This window comes from Trachinotus anak, unplaced genomic scaffold (assembly GCF_046630095.1).
Source record: "Trachinotus anak isolate AG129_WGS33_773 ecotype Australia unplaced genomic scaffold, CSIRO_AGI_Tana_v1 ptg000002l, whole genome shotgun sequence".
Taxonomy (NCBI): Eukaryota; Metazoa; Chordata; class Actinopteri; order Carangiformes; family Carangidae; genus Trachinotus; species Trachinotus anak.
The window spans coordinates 7,732,089-7,749,341 of NW_027273853.1; the positions used below are offsets into that span (position 1 = coordinate 7,732,089).

At 42.4% G+C, this 17,253-nt stretch overlaps 2 protein-coding genes across 4 annotated transcripts in view; both read right to left on the minus strand.

The window, feature by feature from the left end:
* Window positions 1-11: 11 nt before the first annotated feature.
* Window positions 12-5,916, minus strand: LOC139630195 (MANSC domain-containing protein 4-like). The gene is made up of 4 exons (XM_071493390.1): window positions 5,875-5,916; window positions 2,747-2,971; window positions 2,485-2,619; window positions 12-1,603 (listed from the first exon to the last, which is right to left on the minus strand). Exons 2-4 carry the CDS (start codon window positions 2,964-2,966, stop codon window positions 732-734), a joined length of 1,227 nt encoding a protein of 408 aa, XP_071349491.1. The 5' UTR covers window positions 2,967-2,971; window positions 5,875-5,916; the 3' UTR covers window positions 12-731.
* Window positions 5,917-6,534: 618 nt separating this feature from the next.
* Window positions 6,535-17,253, minus strand: part of LOC139630205 (transcriptional enhancer factor TEF-3-like) — a 36,355-nt gene continuing 25,636 nt past the window's right edge. For all 3 annotated transcript variants that reach the window (XM_071493412.1, XM_071493403.1, XM_071493420.1), the window contains 7 exons: window positions 17,071-17,114; window positions 16,719-16,780; window positions 16,397-16,527; window positions 15,344-15,517; window positions 11,358-11,498; window positions 9,378-9,530; window positions 6,535-7,497 (listed from right to left, as the gene is read on the minus strand). In XM_071493412.1, the coding sequence (XP_071349513.1) occupies window positions 7,384-7,497; window positions 9,378-9,530; window positions 11,358-11,498; window positions 15,344-15,517; window positions 16,397-16,527; window positions 16,719-16,780; window positions 17,071-17,114 (819 nt within the window). In that variant the 3' untranslated portion in view covers window positions 6,535-7,383. The remainder of the gene's footprint in view (window positions 7,498-9,377; window positions 9,531-11,357; window positions 11,499-15,343; window positions 15,518-16,396; window positions 16,528-16,718; window positions 16,781-17,070; window positions 17,115-17,253) is intronic.

Genomic DNA, 17,253 nt, shown 5'->3' on the forward strand with positions numbered 1-17,253 from the left:
CGCAGTGAAAGGATGCTTTCAGCAGCAGGCTGTTGAAAGGCACCTCACCCCTCTCAGAGAGTTTAGGTCTGTGGTCCGAGCACTTTTAGGTCAGGAGGAACTCAATGCACTCACATGTCCTCTACTGTGGGAGGGTTAAACACTGATGGCGAAAAGTGTTCCTCCTTCAGCCTCACAAAGGACAACACATTGCTGACCATCTGAACAAGCTCGGATTTGAGCAGTTTTTTTTTTTTTCTTTCCACACTGAAGACCAGTACAGACAACTGGCAAATGTCCTCAAGGTTTGGCATCAACATCACTTTAAACTCACTGAACTACATCAAAATATAGCACAGCCCAATGTACATGATATCGTCTTTCTCGAGGCAAATTGCTGTGGTCAAATACATTGACTGAATTTCAGGTCGTCTGTCAAAAGTCATCAAGTCACAAGTGAAACCAAAATCATGGTAACAGTGTTTTTCTAATCTCATCTAAGCCATAAAATACCTCTGCCTCGTCAATTTAAATATACAGTATTTCTGCCTCAATGCATCAGTTGACATTTCCATTCCTATCTGCTTAAAATAAAGCAATATAAAGCTAGCGATCTTTGCTATTTGGAAAAAAATGTTTTACGTAAATATAACAGTAAAAATTCTAACTTACATCAAATGTTTTTTCCTTAAAACATGACTGTAAACGAAAGAGAAATGTCAGTTCTCTGTTTGTTTTTCTCTGCCTCTCTTTCAGGAACTCTCTCTGACCAGCACGTACTTTATGAGACGCATTGAGCCTCTCTTCCCCCTCCATGATGTCCGGTAGCGTCCCATCCTCTTCCTCTGACCCCTCCAGCTCACCACCAGCAGGATGGAGCAACAGCAGCTCATCAGCACTGAGATACAGATGGCCACTGCGACCAGCAAGGTGTGAGCGGCCACGTGCCACCCAGGTCCGTACCCCCCTAAAGCGTCCTCTCCACTGACTCCCTGACCTCCCTCACTACCTGCAGTGTGGTTCCTCCCCAGGCTGCCCTTGGTGTCATTGGGGTATTGCTTGCTGCTCTCTATGATGCCCATAACGGCTGTGGAAGTTGGAGAGCTGGCGGTTGACTGAGGGAAGGTGGCGGTGTGCCACTGGGTAGGGGTGGATGTGGAGGGCTGTGCAGTTGTAGTAGAGAAGACAAGAGTCGTCTCAGGTTTGTGATGGCTGAGGGTGGTAGCTGTGGTGGATGAGGGAGGTGTAGTAAAGCTGTGTGCAAGAGAAATGGCGGAGGTGGTTGAGGCTGCTGTTTGTGCATGGTTCCCCAGGACTGTGAGAGGAGCAGCTGGAGTGGAAGACAATGCGGTTGTGGTTGCAGGAACTGTTGCAGGCTGACTGGTGCTCTGCAGCGTAGTGGCAGCAGCAGCGGTGGTGGTGCTGAACGCTCTGCTGGCTGTCGTGGGGGGTTTAGGTGTCGGTGCAGACGTCAGAGGCAGGACAGCGGGCGGAGGTGGATGTATGAACTGGCGTTTGTCTGAGGGCAGTGGCTCTGAGGCGTTGACTCGACTGTAGTGGTGGGGTAACACACGCACATTGGAGGTGAAGTATTTTCCAAACACCAGCAGGTCAGGATCCACCCCTGAGACATGAAGTGATTAATGAGTCATTTTAATTTTAATTGTGAATAAGCAATACATTTTTACTTTTCTAAAAAAAAAAAAAAAAAAAAGTTATTTACTTCAAATTAATAAATGAATGAAAGAATTAAAAACAGCTTTTGCTATTATTACTAATAGCAGTAGTGGTGGTGGTATTACTTTACCTGTAAAAGCACTAGCAATAAATTTTACTTCAGTAACGTTGCATAATATTTATATGTGTAGAAAAATGTACTTTAAATTATAAGTAAAAAGTAAAAGTACTTTTCATGCACAAAAAATTGGCCCCTGAGTGTGCGCTGTTACGTGTCTCACATTAGTGTTACTGAAGCTTGTGTCAGCAGTATTTCAAAGTTGTGGTTGGTCGAAGTAGTGATTGTTTTTAACTTCTGCTGGGTAGTTTTCAACACTTTATAGGATGAGCTCATGTTTTTAAGCAAAATCTGAATCTGTAGCTGTTAAAATGCAGTGGTGTAAAAAGTACAGTATTTCCCTGTGTAAACAGAAGGAAATCATGTGGCAGAAAATAGGAATACTCAAGCCAACTACTCAACTGTAGCCAACTCAAAATAGTACCTAATTCAGCAACTAATTGCAGCCTGTCACTTATTTCCCACTGCCCCTGCGGCTAAGTCGAGCAGAAGTAATACAGAACTAATATGTATCTTGGAGTCAAAATGAATAAAGACTTCTTGGATATGTAGTTGGCCCTGGTTTTAGTTCATATGCTTATAGGGCAGGTTATTCTAAAATATATATATAGATAGACCAGACCACATACGTTTGAATTAGAGTACTGGAAAAAAAAAAACAACAAAAAAAAACAACCTTAGCTTGTTATTATTGGTTGGACTTTACTTACCTTTGGTGATATTGTAGAGAACAACGTTGCCTCTGTGACTGAGGATACAGCTCTCCAGTGTTGGACAGTGCAGGTGGAAACAGTTCACGTTTTCTTGAGTAGTGTCATAGTGAAATATGGCCAGATTACAGGAAACTGTCGGGGGAAGGGTGGAGGTATAGTGCACAGTTACAAATGAAGGAAGAGCAAAAGAATCTCAATACATAGTTCAACAACATCTGTAGTCCAACGTCCGCTCCTGTGGCTGAGAAGCATTACTCACAGTTTCTCGTCAGGCAGCAGGTGCGGCTGCATTTCAGCGCCGTCTCCTCCTGGTAATGCTTCAGAAGCTGCGCTCCTCTCCTCTGAGACTCCGCGATGTCGATGAAAACACCCGGGAAGCGTCGGATCCAGCAGTTTTTATAATAAGAGGTCGGTGAGCACCTGGACTCGGTGTGGCACACCACACTCAAAACCGTCAGCAAACCCCATGTGACGTTCATTGCGCCTGATGTAAATCAGACCATGTCAAATTACAGGCTGGACAAAGCATCTGCATGTCTGGGACGCTCATTGCGTGGAGCTGACAGGTGTGGAGCTGACAGGTGTGGAGCGGAGGTAGTGGTCTGGTTTTACTGGTACCAGTCGCTCTCCAGGTGAGTCAGAGCTACGCACCCGGAGGAGGCGGAGACCCAGCCGTGCGTAAAGCGCCCAGGCTGTGCCGCCGCACTCACTCACTGAGCACTTCACTGGACAGGGCGCACTCTGCTCTCAAAACTGCCTCAGTTCTTCGTGGCATGGATTCAAACATGATGTAGAGATTCTGTCCCATGTGGACGTGACTGTATCACATCATTTCTGCTGATTTGTCAGATGCACATTCATGCTGCTGATCTCCTGTGCTACCACATCCCAGAGTCATTCTGCTGGAGTCAGATCTGGTGGCTAAATGCTGGAAGTGGCCAACAGAAGATGGTAAACTGTGGCCATAGAGGGATGCATGTGGTCAGCAACAATACTCAGCTGTAGCAGTCAAACTTGATTGATGGGTATTAAGGGGCTCAAAGTGTGCCGAGAAACAGTCCCCACACCATTACACCCCCACCAGCAGCCTGGACTGTTGACACAAGGCAGGTTGGGTCAATGGCTTCATGCTGTTGACGCCAAATGCTGACCCCACTATTTGAGTGCCTCAACAGAAATCCAGATTCATCAGACCAGGCTACATTTTTCCAGGCTTCAACTGGCCAGTTTTGGTGGGTCTGTGCCCACTGCATCCCAAAGAGTGGTTATCAGAGTTACTGTTGCCTTTTCTGTCAGCTCCAGCTGGTCTGACCATCCTCCTCTGACCTCTCTTCATCAACAAGGCTTTTCTATCCACAGAGCTGCTGCTCACTGGATGATTTTTGCTTTTTGCACCATTGTGAGTCAACTAAACTTGTGTGTGAAAATATCAAGAGATTAGCAGAAACGGCCCAGAAACAGTCAACGATCACGCCACAGTCAGAGTCACTGAGATCACAGTTTTTCCTCATTCTGATGTTTGATGTGAAGATTAACCGAAGGCCCTGACCTCTGTATGGTTTTATGCATTTTACTGCTGCCACATGATTGGTTGATTGCATAATCACATGAATATGCAGGTTTTCAGGTGTTCCTAATAGAGTGCCCAACCAACTACCTGTTTTAATAAGAATAATAATATATGTAACTGGTAACAATAATAATATTTAACAGTATACTGTAAGAAATAACACAACAAATCTACTAAGCTACAATAATGCAAGTCAGTCAGATTCATACAAGTGTAAGAATATTTCAGGGGGTGGACACAATAACAGAAACGCCATACAACACACAGGAGGCTCTAATGTAATCAAATGCAACTTCACTGCAAGAAATCTAATCTTTGTGAATATCATATCACACAGTATCACTCAGAAAATTATCATTTCTTATTTTTAATCTAAAATCTCACTTGAAATTCTTGACTGTAAATGTGTAGCAATGCAAGTGTGTCCAACTCAGTCATTATTTAGGCCTGTTGTTATTCCTGTTGCTGGGTTTTTGATGGACGTCCACAGTGCAGGCACAGTGCAGGTATTGCCTCACCACATCACACTGTGAAGTAAAACTTGCTCTAGTTTCAGTAGGAACTCGGCTAAAACTACCAGAAACCTCTGTTCTCTGCGGGGAAAAACAAGCTGTGTGTTCTCAGCGAGGTCAGACATCTGAGAGTGGATTGACATAATTGTAGCAATCTGCCTGAATTCTTTCAAATGGGATTATCAGAATAAGCCTTTTGCTCGGTGGTTTTGGATTTGCTACATCTGTTGGGCTGTTTCTCTCACCCTTTGTGAGCCTGTGAGTCTCTCCTTCACAGTGCAACGTTCTCAGTTTTCACCTGGGAGTCGACGGCACCTTTTTGGGATAAAGAAGCTAAGGAGTGCAAGGTGTATAGGCTACAACCTGAAGGAAAACAACTCTGTATAACTCTCTTTTAAAGAGAAATGGATTGAAACAGAGTGTACCATTGCATGAATCAGCTTTAGCAGCAAAAACTTACCTCTTTGGTGTTAGTCCATATTATATGTTAACCTCTTCAAAATGGATTGTCTCTAATTCTACTACCAAAAAGGTTACACAACTTGCTAGTCTTTACTGAAAGTATATATCTAAGGTAGCTCCACAGATGAGACAAATATCCTAGCACACTCTTGTGGGTATCGTGCCTTAAAAAAGCTGAAAATACTTCTGACTAGTTAAGTGTCTGACCTGTGTCGTAGTTGGATTTTTTTTTTCATAGCAGTGGGAACTTTAAACCAAAACTGATTATTTTGTGTGGAACAACCACAGATGGATTATAATGGAAACTAGACACAATGTAGTGTTTATGTACTCAGTGCACCATGTTACTCAACTCAGCCTGAGGAGTTTCACCATGTTAAACTGTGGGGAGGAAAAATGTAATGATGTCTCAACACCACCAGATGGCAATGCTCACTTCCAGTAAGCAATCACTGTGTGAAACATACTTAAATATTTTTGTATATAAACACAGAAATCAGTTTACCTTCATATTAAATTTAAAAATGATACAAAACATGGGCATCAATCTGCAACTTTGAATTAAACTTTACATTTACATGAACATTTTCTTCCTCCAACCTGTCAAATATTACTATCGATTTGCTATTGCCACCTTTCTATCATGGTGATGGAGCATCTTTAAGGTCTGGACTCTTGGTCAGACAGAATAAGTAACCTGAAGAATTCACCTCAGACTGTGAGAACTTCGACATTTTTCACTATTTTTTTTTGACATTGTGGAGACTAATAATTAACTGATTCATCAGCTTGAAAAACCAATAGATTAATCAATACTGAAAAAAAACATTTTGAAGTACTTACCTCTTGTTGTTGTTTGAGGTCTTTTTGGAGCTGAACCGCCACCATCTGCAATTAGCTGTAATTTTTTGCAGGTGCAAGCAGCTCCTCTAGTACCTTTGTGCACTGCATTGTGGGAAACTTACGTCCATCAACAGCACACTCAAAAATTCAAGCAGATTTCATATGATCACTGATATGTTTGCTATATTTACTTTTGTCGCTGCTCCAATGTGAAGCACAACACAGTGAAAACCTGCGTTGCATTAGTGTGTCGTGTGACATCAGGAAGAAGCTAACATGATCTAATTTGTTTTTGTTTCTAATTTTCCAATACTGAAACTACTTCTGTAAATGTTACTCGAGACACTATAACTCTGTCATCTCAGATGCAGACTGTATGATAAAATCATGTTTAAAAATGTGGTAAATTTATGATTTAGCCATGTTTATTAAGTGAGCTATAACCTCAGAGATGTAACCTGATGACTGCCGAGATGTTTGAGAGCATCAGGAAACATGAAAGTGTTGCTCTGAGGTGTTCACAGGGTGTACAAACTATATGTGTATAGATATGTTTATAGAATAAAACCCTGCACTTTGATATATCTGTAGGTTTACACCACATGTAGTGGTGTGTGGCTACAGTTTTTACAGAATTCAAAACTCAGCAACAGGGAGGAGTTATGTAAGAAACACTTGTATTTTCATCTGACACTTCAGGGCAAGTTACAGTTACAGACAACTGCTGTAATCAGTTTACAGATCCAACTGTGGTTCAGTTAGCAGTGTTATTATGTGCCTTTTGTTGTAGTCAGATAGTTCTCAATCAAAAACAGTAAGACAATACAAGAAACATATGACAACATCAAACAAAGTGAATACAATAGCTCTTTCTTTTAAATCATTTAGCCTCTTCTTTTCATAACTCTGTTTAGAGGAGATGGATGTGACACTGTACATAATTACTCAATTGCTCAAATAACACAAAAGATTGGCACCAAAAACAGTGATATTTTATGGATGTGCAAAGGAGGGATTCTCAGTCTAATTTTTATTAATTTTCCCCATTGTTATTCATATTTAAGTCACTAGGTGGTGCCCTGAGGCAGCCAAACTCCTCTGTAGCAAACATCTCCTGCACATGCATGTGTGTAAAAGACTCTAACTCAAAAACAAGCACTAATAAAATGAGATGAAAACACCACCAATGACAACTCTCTCATGCAGCTCTTGTTGGCTAGGTTTGGCTCCTTTGGTATAGAGACCACAGTGTATCATGGTCCTCTTCTTCTTCTTGTCACTTTTCACACAAAGCCTCTTTCAGCTTCCACAGTCTCAAATCCAGCTCCTCCTCAGCAGTAGTAGTGTTCCTGGGCGCGCTGACAAAGCCAGTGTTTCTCTGGGCTCCTGACCGAGTTGTATGGTTTTCAGCTCTAAGCTCACGGAGGAAGTAGTCCATTGTTTAGTGTTGTTGCTCACTGAGGTGCTACAGTGGGTCTATAGCAGGTAAGTTCCAACTGTGTGACTGTGTCAATCTTTCACTAGCCTGTAAATATGGTGCTGTGCGCCGTGCTCGCTAGTGGACACTTCAAAGACATAGGCTACGCACAGCAGGGTCTCCAGTGTGTCCCTGTTAGTCACCACCTGTAGACAAACACAGAAGGTCCAGTTCAGTCATGCTGGGGTGAAAAACCTACCTGACCATGGTTACCCAAGGTTTTTTGGGGGGCATTTGCCTTTATTGGATAGAGACAGACAGGAAAGTAAGGCAGAGAGAGGGGGGATGACATACAGCAAAAGGCCATGGTTGGACTCGAACCACAGCCACTGCAGTTAGGACTTAATGGTAATGGCCATGTTTTTAACGTGAATGTACCCACACTTTTTACAGATATACAGCAATACTACCACTGATACCAATTTGATGTATTCACTGTCCGAATAAAAAGTGCACTGTGTCCTTTGCAGTGAGGAAGAGCCTCCCACAGTATTTACACAATCATCAGGACATTCTGAAATCCAAACAAGCTCTAATGGGATCAGATTAGATTTTTTTTTCTTGATGTTCTTTCTTGGTATTCTTGATTTCTTGAAAAAAGTTCATCTAGTACAGTACGTGTCTCTTTATTTACCAATATATTTGTGGTTTTGGTAAAGCCGTGGCTTTCCAATGCAGTGCCAAAGCACTATTACTATAAATATGCTCATGCAAAACAATCTAATGGCAGCAGCATGTGGTTCCATTTCTCTCTTCTCAAACCTAATGCACTTACTTCTTTAACAGCAGCTGCTATTGTAGCATCTTCCTTTACTTTTAAGATCACTGTTATCATCCTTTCAAATAATCACTACATGATACATATTTAAATGTTAGACATACACATCCACCATATACATTGTGTATGTGACCATACTAGGCCAATAAATCTATGTATAAGGAATTGACAGTCACTATGAAGTGATGATTGACACTGCTATAGTAGATAGAAATGTGAAATCTGCTACATAATGACAAACTACTAACTAATAATGAATAATAAATGATCTATCATGATCTCTCTCTGTTATTCTATATGCAAGACTAGTTTGTATCTAGGAGTGTGGCAGTGCAACAAGCATAAATCCCTGAATACAACACTTGTTACATGAAGCATTGCAGTGTACACATGCATATGTTGTCTGTGTCTGTGTGTGTGCACATCTGTGTCTGAGATGTTCATGGTTAATAGGAGCTAAATCAGCCCATTGAGAGACCTAATGACATGCTGCCATGTAGTCGTCAGTGTGGGCTCAATATGGTCATTGTCCCTTGTCCAGTAGGAATGCAGCCGCCAATGGAAGGGGCACCAATGTCTTTGAACCCTGGTATCGAGGACCACTTTGTTACAATGGTGATTCTATGCACTTCGCTCTCTGAGGAGCACACCGGCTCATTCAGAAAAGTCCAGCTTACAACAGAATAGAAATGTTTTAATTCTGCAAGAAACCAGGAAATATCGCTGCTCAGGCAGTAAAAAAAAAAAATCTCCCAGCTGTTAATGGTCAACCACGGTTACATATGGGAAACATCACAGAACAACCACATTCATTTAAAGACTCAACAGTTTCTCAGTATTTCACACCCTTTACAACCGTGGGATACTTGCGAAAACAAAGTACCTGCACACACACTGAACCTCCATGTGGCCCTGTGTGCTTTATCACCTCAGAATGGCGTGAATGGAATGACATGAATGATGAAGGACAATTAGTATATTTCAGTGTAAGAATGTGTGGCAGACAATGAGTCATATCAAAATTCCTTTCAAGTCAGGATAAGCTGTTTATGCTTCTTTATATCTACATGACAAGAGAAATTTTCAGAGCAGGCTGATGCAACAGAGCGAACACAGTCTGCTAAACCATTAGTGAGTGTTGATATCCCTTAGTTGTCTTATACTGGCTCTATCCCTTTAATATTTAACAGAAGAAAAACCCCATCCTCTGTACAACATACAGTGTACACCGCTGATTCCTGTGCGTACCTGTAGGATAGTGAAGTTCTCCAGTACGCTGTTCATCATGTACTTCTCTGGCAGGTGTTTGAGCTTGTGGATGAAGTTGATCATGTATTCACATAAGGGGGACCGGTGGATCCGAAACATGTAGCGCCCATTCTCAAAACGTGCATACTCCGTCTAGAAAGACATACAAACATACTATAAAGGCATACAGTCCAAATGCATGAAAGAATACAGTGGAGTGAGAATTTAAAACACATTAAAGAATAAAAGGTGAAATCTCTTGGGGAAAAAAACAGGGATACATCTTCCATTAAAAGCCAATTGGATACATTAGATATGAACATCTATGTGATAAGGTGCAATATGTGTAATATAATATACCTAATGCAGCATATGGCATGCCAGATATGACAATAAACATATTTCTTGTGACAACAATAATCAAATGATGAAGCCATTAAATATCATCATGTGGCCTATTGAGGCAGATGGCTCTACCTAGGGATGTGTGTGTATGTGTTTATATTGTACAATCCATCAGCAGCGGGTGGGGGCAGGGCCACTATTGTGTCTAGTTAACGGGAAGCACAACGATTAGTCACGCAGGGGAGATTTGCGAATCACGTCAGTTTCCTGACCACAGATCAGTGCTAAGTGACTGGAATCCATCTGCACCAGTGGCGGTTATTCACTCCTCTGGCTGATGAATGTGGTTTGTGACGTGGTCATGACCTCCTTATGTTGAAATATCACTAATCTATCGAGCAATCAGTGATGCAAACCTCTTGAATTGTAGCCACATAAACTGTAAAGGCTACAGTTGTTGGTCACCACTTAAAAATAATGTAATGTAATGAAGTTAAAATAAATTAAACAAATAAATTATAATAATGGTCACTAAAGTGTCCATTGTAATAAAAGGTGGGCTAATAAGAATTAATTAATTTCTGTATTAATAATGGCTCAAACCAGCTGAAAATTGAACTAAGATTAATTTCCTTAGCTTTGACTGATGCTCAATTTTAGCATCTTTTCAGGAGAAACTTGTAACTATGCAGTCATCTGTAAATAAAAACATAAATTACATAATATATAAAAAATATTGCGAAGGGGGACACAGTTCATGTGACAATTTCAGCTAGGGATCAGTAAAATATATTTTTTCTTTATATCTTTATTGTTTTACATTTTTTATATCCCTTAGTAGAGTCTACAGACATTCCTGTCTGCAGTCAGGACATTCAGGCATGGTGGTGTCAGTTTTTTTTTGGTTTTTTTTGCACAATTCTTACAAAATGAACAGCTGCAAAATGACCAGTGACTACATTTCTGCCTGTTTGTGTCACAACACTGAAGTGACTCTGTAATAAACTTTGTCATAAGAATTTGAAGGAAAAATAAGAAGTCTTGCTTCTGTACATTGTTCTGAGCATTTCGTGTGCAAAGGGAGTTTTTTTTCAGCCAGTGATGAACAACTTTAGAAAAGCATCCAGTTCTCTTCATACATCCGTGCAACAGCCTCAACAAGGTCCCAATCACATGTGTACTGCTGCCTGTATGAAGCCTGAAAGGGCAAATCTGAGGGGCAAAATAGTGAGCTCACAATAACAAGGTGTCCTTGATGTGTGTCTTTGTATTTTAGCTTCTTTCACCTGTATTGTGACGCTAGATAGTAGGTGAACACTGTAAAACTGTTAAAGTTTGGGAAACAAAAAAGGGATTTTAAAAAGTGAAAGGAACATGTGACCCCTTGCCCCCTCTCAAAAAAATGATGCCCTTAAAGGAGTCACTGTAAAAGTTCCTACTGCACATTGTAAAGAAAAGTTACAAACACATTTTCTTTTCTTTCTAAAACTTCTGTGTTAAAAATAGATAACCTTCCAGGAAAAATAGTAATATTACATAATAAATGCAGAGTAAATGTCTGACTACCAGTGTAGTCTAGTTTAAGTTAACCTATAAAAAAAATATTCTTGATGACCCCCAATACCCTCTTCTTACCTCCACTTTCTCCACCACCTGCTTGCCAAAGGAGCAGACTTTGGTGGATGAGGTGATAATCATATTCTCGGAGCTCTCATACTGGCTGGAAACACCATAGAAGAAGCTGCTGTCATCCTGCAGGTTCACACTAAGATCCGCCTGGAGAGAAGACAGATGTAACATGTCATATAGTACGCCTGTCAGTCTGACCCAAAAGGAACAGTTAGTTAGGCGGTGAATGAGGATTTGCTGCTTTTCTCATGAAGATGTACCCCCCCCCACCCGTTAACTGAAGACATGTGCTGCCCTACACTGCTCCATACGGATATACGGCACCAGCTCCATAATCTATGACAAAATATCAGGTCCTACTTTTCTGCTCATACAGATCTTAAGGAACACGTGTGTGTCTGATGAAAACACACAACTGAGAGCTCAACAAAGCTTGCGAGTGATTCTCTGTAAAGCCAAGAGGCATCCAATGGCCAGATCCTTGTTGACCTAGTGTAACGCTGTCAAATCCAGCCTCAAGATTCCCAAGATGCTGTGAGTGTGAGTGTGTGTCTTGTTGTAAGACGATAACACATAAGATACGTAAGATACATACGATTTTCACTCTTTGATCTATGGTGCATTCAAGTGGTGGTGTGTTTACTGCATTATTGAGGAGGCTCTATTTGACTAATCCACTAAACTGAAACTTTTCTGAGATCAAAGATCTGAGAAAGTTACTGTTTACATGTTTATGCTAATTTTTATTCCCATGCATGATGTTGAAATTGCAGAAAACAAAATTCTTTTTTCATTTTGGCTACAAGGAAACAAGGCCACATCTGTGTACTGGACTTTTAAATTTAAAAGTTTCTTCATCTTCAGGTGGATGCAGATTCATCCAGCCACTAGTTCAAGTTTGAATTGAGGCAAGTATAATCTGATTGTGGATCAGACTGAGGTGCCGTCTCCTCCATCAGACAACTGGGCTGTTTTACCTTTTTCCCTGTCAGGCTCTTGTCTCCTAATGGGCCATTGAGACACCGCTCAGCCTCCTCTCATCTCTTCATCACCCGTTCATCTTCATCCCTGGCTCATGTAATTCCTCTATTTGTCTTCATCCCTGGGGCCTAGTGACCCTCCCCGAACCGCCATTCCCTGCTTCCCTAACAGCCTGCGAGGGAATTCATCCAATTACAATCAGCAGTGTGCAATTGGCTGATTAGATCACGGTGGGCAGGCTGGCTGTGTAACAATTTAGCAGAGCCAGCTCAAATCGGATTCCCTCGGCACTTCAAAGGCGTGAGACAATCCGTTAGGACAGGGCCACGGGCGCTGAGGGGGTGAGGAGGAAAGTGGGGAGAGGGACAGGGCAGCCAGCGGCCGACAGGGGGGTTTGCTGGAAATTCAATCTAGAATGCCATAGCTTTGGAGGTGGGCCAGCCGCCTGTCACCGTCACCATGCCAACCTGCGCCTCAGCACACCCCCGAGTCATGACCTGCCACGTGGCTGTGTCATTGCGGCGACATCAAATAGGCTCTTCCCATCTTTTACGATGGCGTAAATAAGGTTATCGTATTTTCAGATGTGTTGAGGATTTCATTTTGCTTATTTTCATGGCCTGGAGCATCCTTTTTTTTGTTTTTTTTTGTTTTTTTTCTTTCCAGTGCGGGTGTTGAAATGCCCAGCTGTTTTGTAGCATTTCTGTGTTTTGTCATGGATGCCTTGAGAATTGGAGGACCCCCTTGGGATACGGTAAGATGAAGAGACTGAGAGGGGACAGTGTTATGAGCTTGTTTTCCTCAAGCGCAGAGCTGCATGTGTCGTAACTGTTGCCTCCACCACCCTCTGACATGAATCAAGAGAGTAATATTTCACTGATGAATGACTTGTTGGTTACGTGCCACCCACCATTTCTCCTGCCATCCCTATCTCTTGTTCACACTGTCTGTGTCCCTATTTCTATCTCCTGATCTTTATTGCTCTCTTTTTCTTTATGATATATGGCAGGGCCGCTCATCCCCTCCTTCCCCTCACCCCTGAATCAAATGCCACGGCTCGACCAGCTGCTCTTTCCAAGGACTGGAGAAGACTACTTGCAATATAGTGTCACTCACCAATGTCTTTTATCTACCCAAAATAAATAATGTGGCAGTCAAACATACATGAAGGGTAATGCCATATATACAAAGCCATCTGGTGGCATGAAATTGCAAGACAACACTTTGAACCTGACATTCACAGTTTGTGGCACTTCAAACCACAGCAGTTATATTATTCATCTGCTTTGCATCACACCAGTGGCCTTGACATAACACAGTTTTGATCAAGTGGATCATAATGGCAATTGTGTTTCAGATGATAGTTTGTCATCATTCTTCTCTGAACCATCAATATCCAATATCCAAACTTCTGAAAGACCAGAAAAACAGTGTGGATGACTGAGTCTAAAGGTGATCCCCCGTGGGTTTGGACTCTGCTGGGGCAGGTCGATGCTAATCTGTTCACCACAACACCACAGCAGGAGAGCCATTGTCCACTGCGGTTTCCTCTGGCAGCAGCAGCTCATCCCTATGGGTGGATGTGTATGGGACCCCTGGGTCTGTGGTGCATGGACGTCTCTGTGGTATTGGAACAACCCTCAGTGTCAGTCCCTCAGTGTTGGAGAGGGGGGCTACAGTTGACAAAGAGCATGACAGCCATGGTGCTCAGCCTAAGACAACCTCTCATAAGACAAGGCTCTCATCTCAGGACTCTGAGATGCTGCACACAGTCAGACTGGGAAGAACAAAGGGAACTTGAGAAGTCCATGAAGGGAAATTAAGGTTCAGGCCTGGCAGCCAGACCAAACTACCATCTCATTTCACTTTATTTATTCTATTCTATCCCTGATTAAATGAGAGATATGGATAGTGATTTGGAAGTTTGGAGTTTCTAAAGAAACATAACGAAAGCAGTAAATAATTGGAATTATAGATTTTTACTAAAAGTCCCTTTGATAACCTGTTTGGCCTGAACTTTAGAGATGAAGTTAATGTCCTTCCAGAGAGGTGTTGACATCTTATTTACTCCACGTCTGTGTATACGGAGGCTCCCTGAGGTAAAGAAGAGGGCGGGTGTGTATCTGTGGACGTGTTGTGCATGATAGAAATACCAAAGGTCTTGTCCTGAGGTAAAGCAAGGAGGCCAGATCAGAGAGATGAACAAAGTAGACGTGTTCAATTACACCCTCATACTCCCCATTTCTCCGTCTGCCTCTCCCGCTACAAATCTCTTCTCTGGCTTTGACTTGCATTTTTCTCTTCGTCTTTTCAATGATATCACACACTCCCCTCCATCAGTCTGCATCTTAAGTTGACTTTGTCATCATGCCTCACTCTCTCATCTCTCTCCGTGTGTGTTATAGTGAGTTGATGGTGTTGTCTGTTTGTCGGCGAGTGTGTGTGTGTGTGTATTCTGGGGCTTATCTATAAATAAATATATTGGGGGAGGGCATGAGTGTAATAGTGCAGAGACAGGTGTCTAGGCTCACATTTCCCCCAGTGAAAGATCAGTCCTGCCACTCTCCCCAAGGCTGCTGTCACACACCATCACAAACGCACACACACACATATACAAATGTGCCCACACCAAATGCATGCTGCGCAGCTATGTTTTCTCTGCTCACATGTAAACCACCAATCAGGTCATGGGAGCAATGACTTTCCATTCATTCTGGGCCGAAATGGCACTTAAGTTCCTTTAACTCCGATGCTTAAGCTATCTCAACACCATTAACACCGCGAGGCCATTAACAGCCAACAGGTGCTACAAAATATTAACAAGAGTATTCACTGTACTCTCACTTCACCTTCATGACTTGGGGAGGATTATATACTCTGAGGATGTATGAAACCTGCAGAGCGTCAGACTGAGCTTTACACGAAATAAAAATGTAATTGAAATGACTGAGTCATCAGTTGAAATTAATGGAAAGGAACTGGATGGAAGTGGATTTAATGGACTTCTTTACCCAGAACTTGACGAGAAAGAAAGCATTGTGCGGCCCTTTGTCAAACAGCTCCTTCAGGCCTCCTTTCTTCTCGGGGAACTTGTCGTAGATCTGCCTGATGTCCACCGACTCCAGATAGGGGTCGCTGTAGCTCGGGTTGGACTGGCCAATATGCACAAACAGGTGCTTGTTGAACTGGAGAGAGACAAAAGTGCATATCAGGAGGTGAAGGGAGCCAAAAAATGTCAAATGTCCACTTTGCTGAATTGCCAAGTGCACTGAGCAATCCCGGACATCTGTCACATTGGGCCTGCTGTTCCATTGCATCATGTTTATTGTAATATCCCATCACCTGTCTCAAGGGCTCCACCCTTTTCTCCCCACTTGCACCATTCATGAGCATGTTATGTGCTGTTGTGTGTATTTGTGTGTCTCTACATATTTGTGTTTTTATCCTGTGATCTCTGTGAGTTACTGTGACTGTTGGGGTGATCCGATGGCTGATAACCACATGAGTGCATATGCTCTGAGCAGGTGAGTTGCCGATTTGACTACCGACCGGCCCCCACTCCTGCATGTCATTCCCCCGCTCTCTGTCCCCTCATTTCCTGTCCCTCTGCACTGTCCTGTCCAATAAAGATGTAAAATGCTCCAAAAAATAACTCAAACAAAGTTACTGTTTGGTTATTTTCACGTTGCTTGTCATCACTTTTTGTATAATGCAACTTGGTGTCTGTGAGTAGGACGATTAAGTGCTGAATCTTTGAATCTTGACTCTTTGAATCACAGCTCACGCTAACTACAGGGGTCTTTTATTTCAAACAGATTGGTGCCAAAGTCGTTGCAGGAGTATTTTTCCCTGGAAAAAATATGTCCAGCAACAAAGGTCTCAAGCAGCACATGTAAAAAAAAAGATGCCGAAACTGAATTATAGTGTTTAACCATAGCAAAAAAAAAAGAAAATGCACCTGTCAATAAGACGTTTCATAGTAAAGAATAAATGAATTACTAAAACAAACTTGTGTGTGGTGGAGTAGGGATAAGACAAAGCTATCTCCGGTCTCGTCTACTCACGGTCTCTGGGTCCTGAGGTTGCTCCAAGAAGGCAGAGAACTCCAGCATTCGCAGCTTAGAGCTGGCAATACTTCTACCCTGCCAAGGGGGGGCACCGGGAGACATGGACAGCCCTGCTGTGCTTTCATAACCTGCAAACAAGAGGGCGGTGAGTGCGTAAATGTGTGGTTTGAGTGTGACAAAGTCAAACTTGGAAATGCAGCGATATTGCAGCTATTTCTCTGAGCTTTTTGCGAGCTCTTCATCACGAGCTGGGTTGTCTCATCACTTTGCCAGCATGACAGCTCTCTGTCAACACAGCTGGGGGAGGGGGGGGACCCACCTGTTATGGGGGCCGGGCCGGACGCTTGCATGGTGTAACTCTGCTGGGAGAAGGGCTTAATGCTGGGGAGACGAGACAGACGAGAGGGAGAGGCATGTTATGCACTGTCTCGGCCTCATGACCCCATCTCACACACTAATTGGACTGGCTGACCTCTAAAGATGCAGGGGGCAGAGTGGTATGCTGAATGTCAGACAGCTGAAGACTTTTCTTTATAATTGCACTGATATGTTTTAATTTGTTCAGAGATTCATTTCCTGACTGAAATTTATCTAATGGTTATTAAGCTGATCACATGAAAAATGACTGATGGTAATTGTAGCACTTCAGAGTAGGAAGAATAGCTACTCACTCTTCATGGCCTCCTGGCTGTCCTGGAAGTGCCCCATGCCAAAACTGGGAAACACAAAATGTGCAATCTGTATTACTTGGTTCCACCTTGATGATAATTCTCTTTCAGCAACTGTGTTATTGAGTCTATTGTGAGTATTTCAGCGTGTGTACAGAACTGAGAAATGCAACTTTGAAAAAGAAA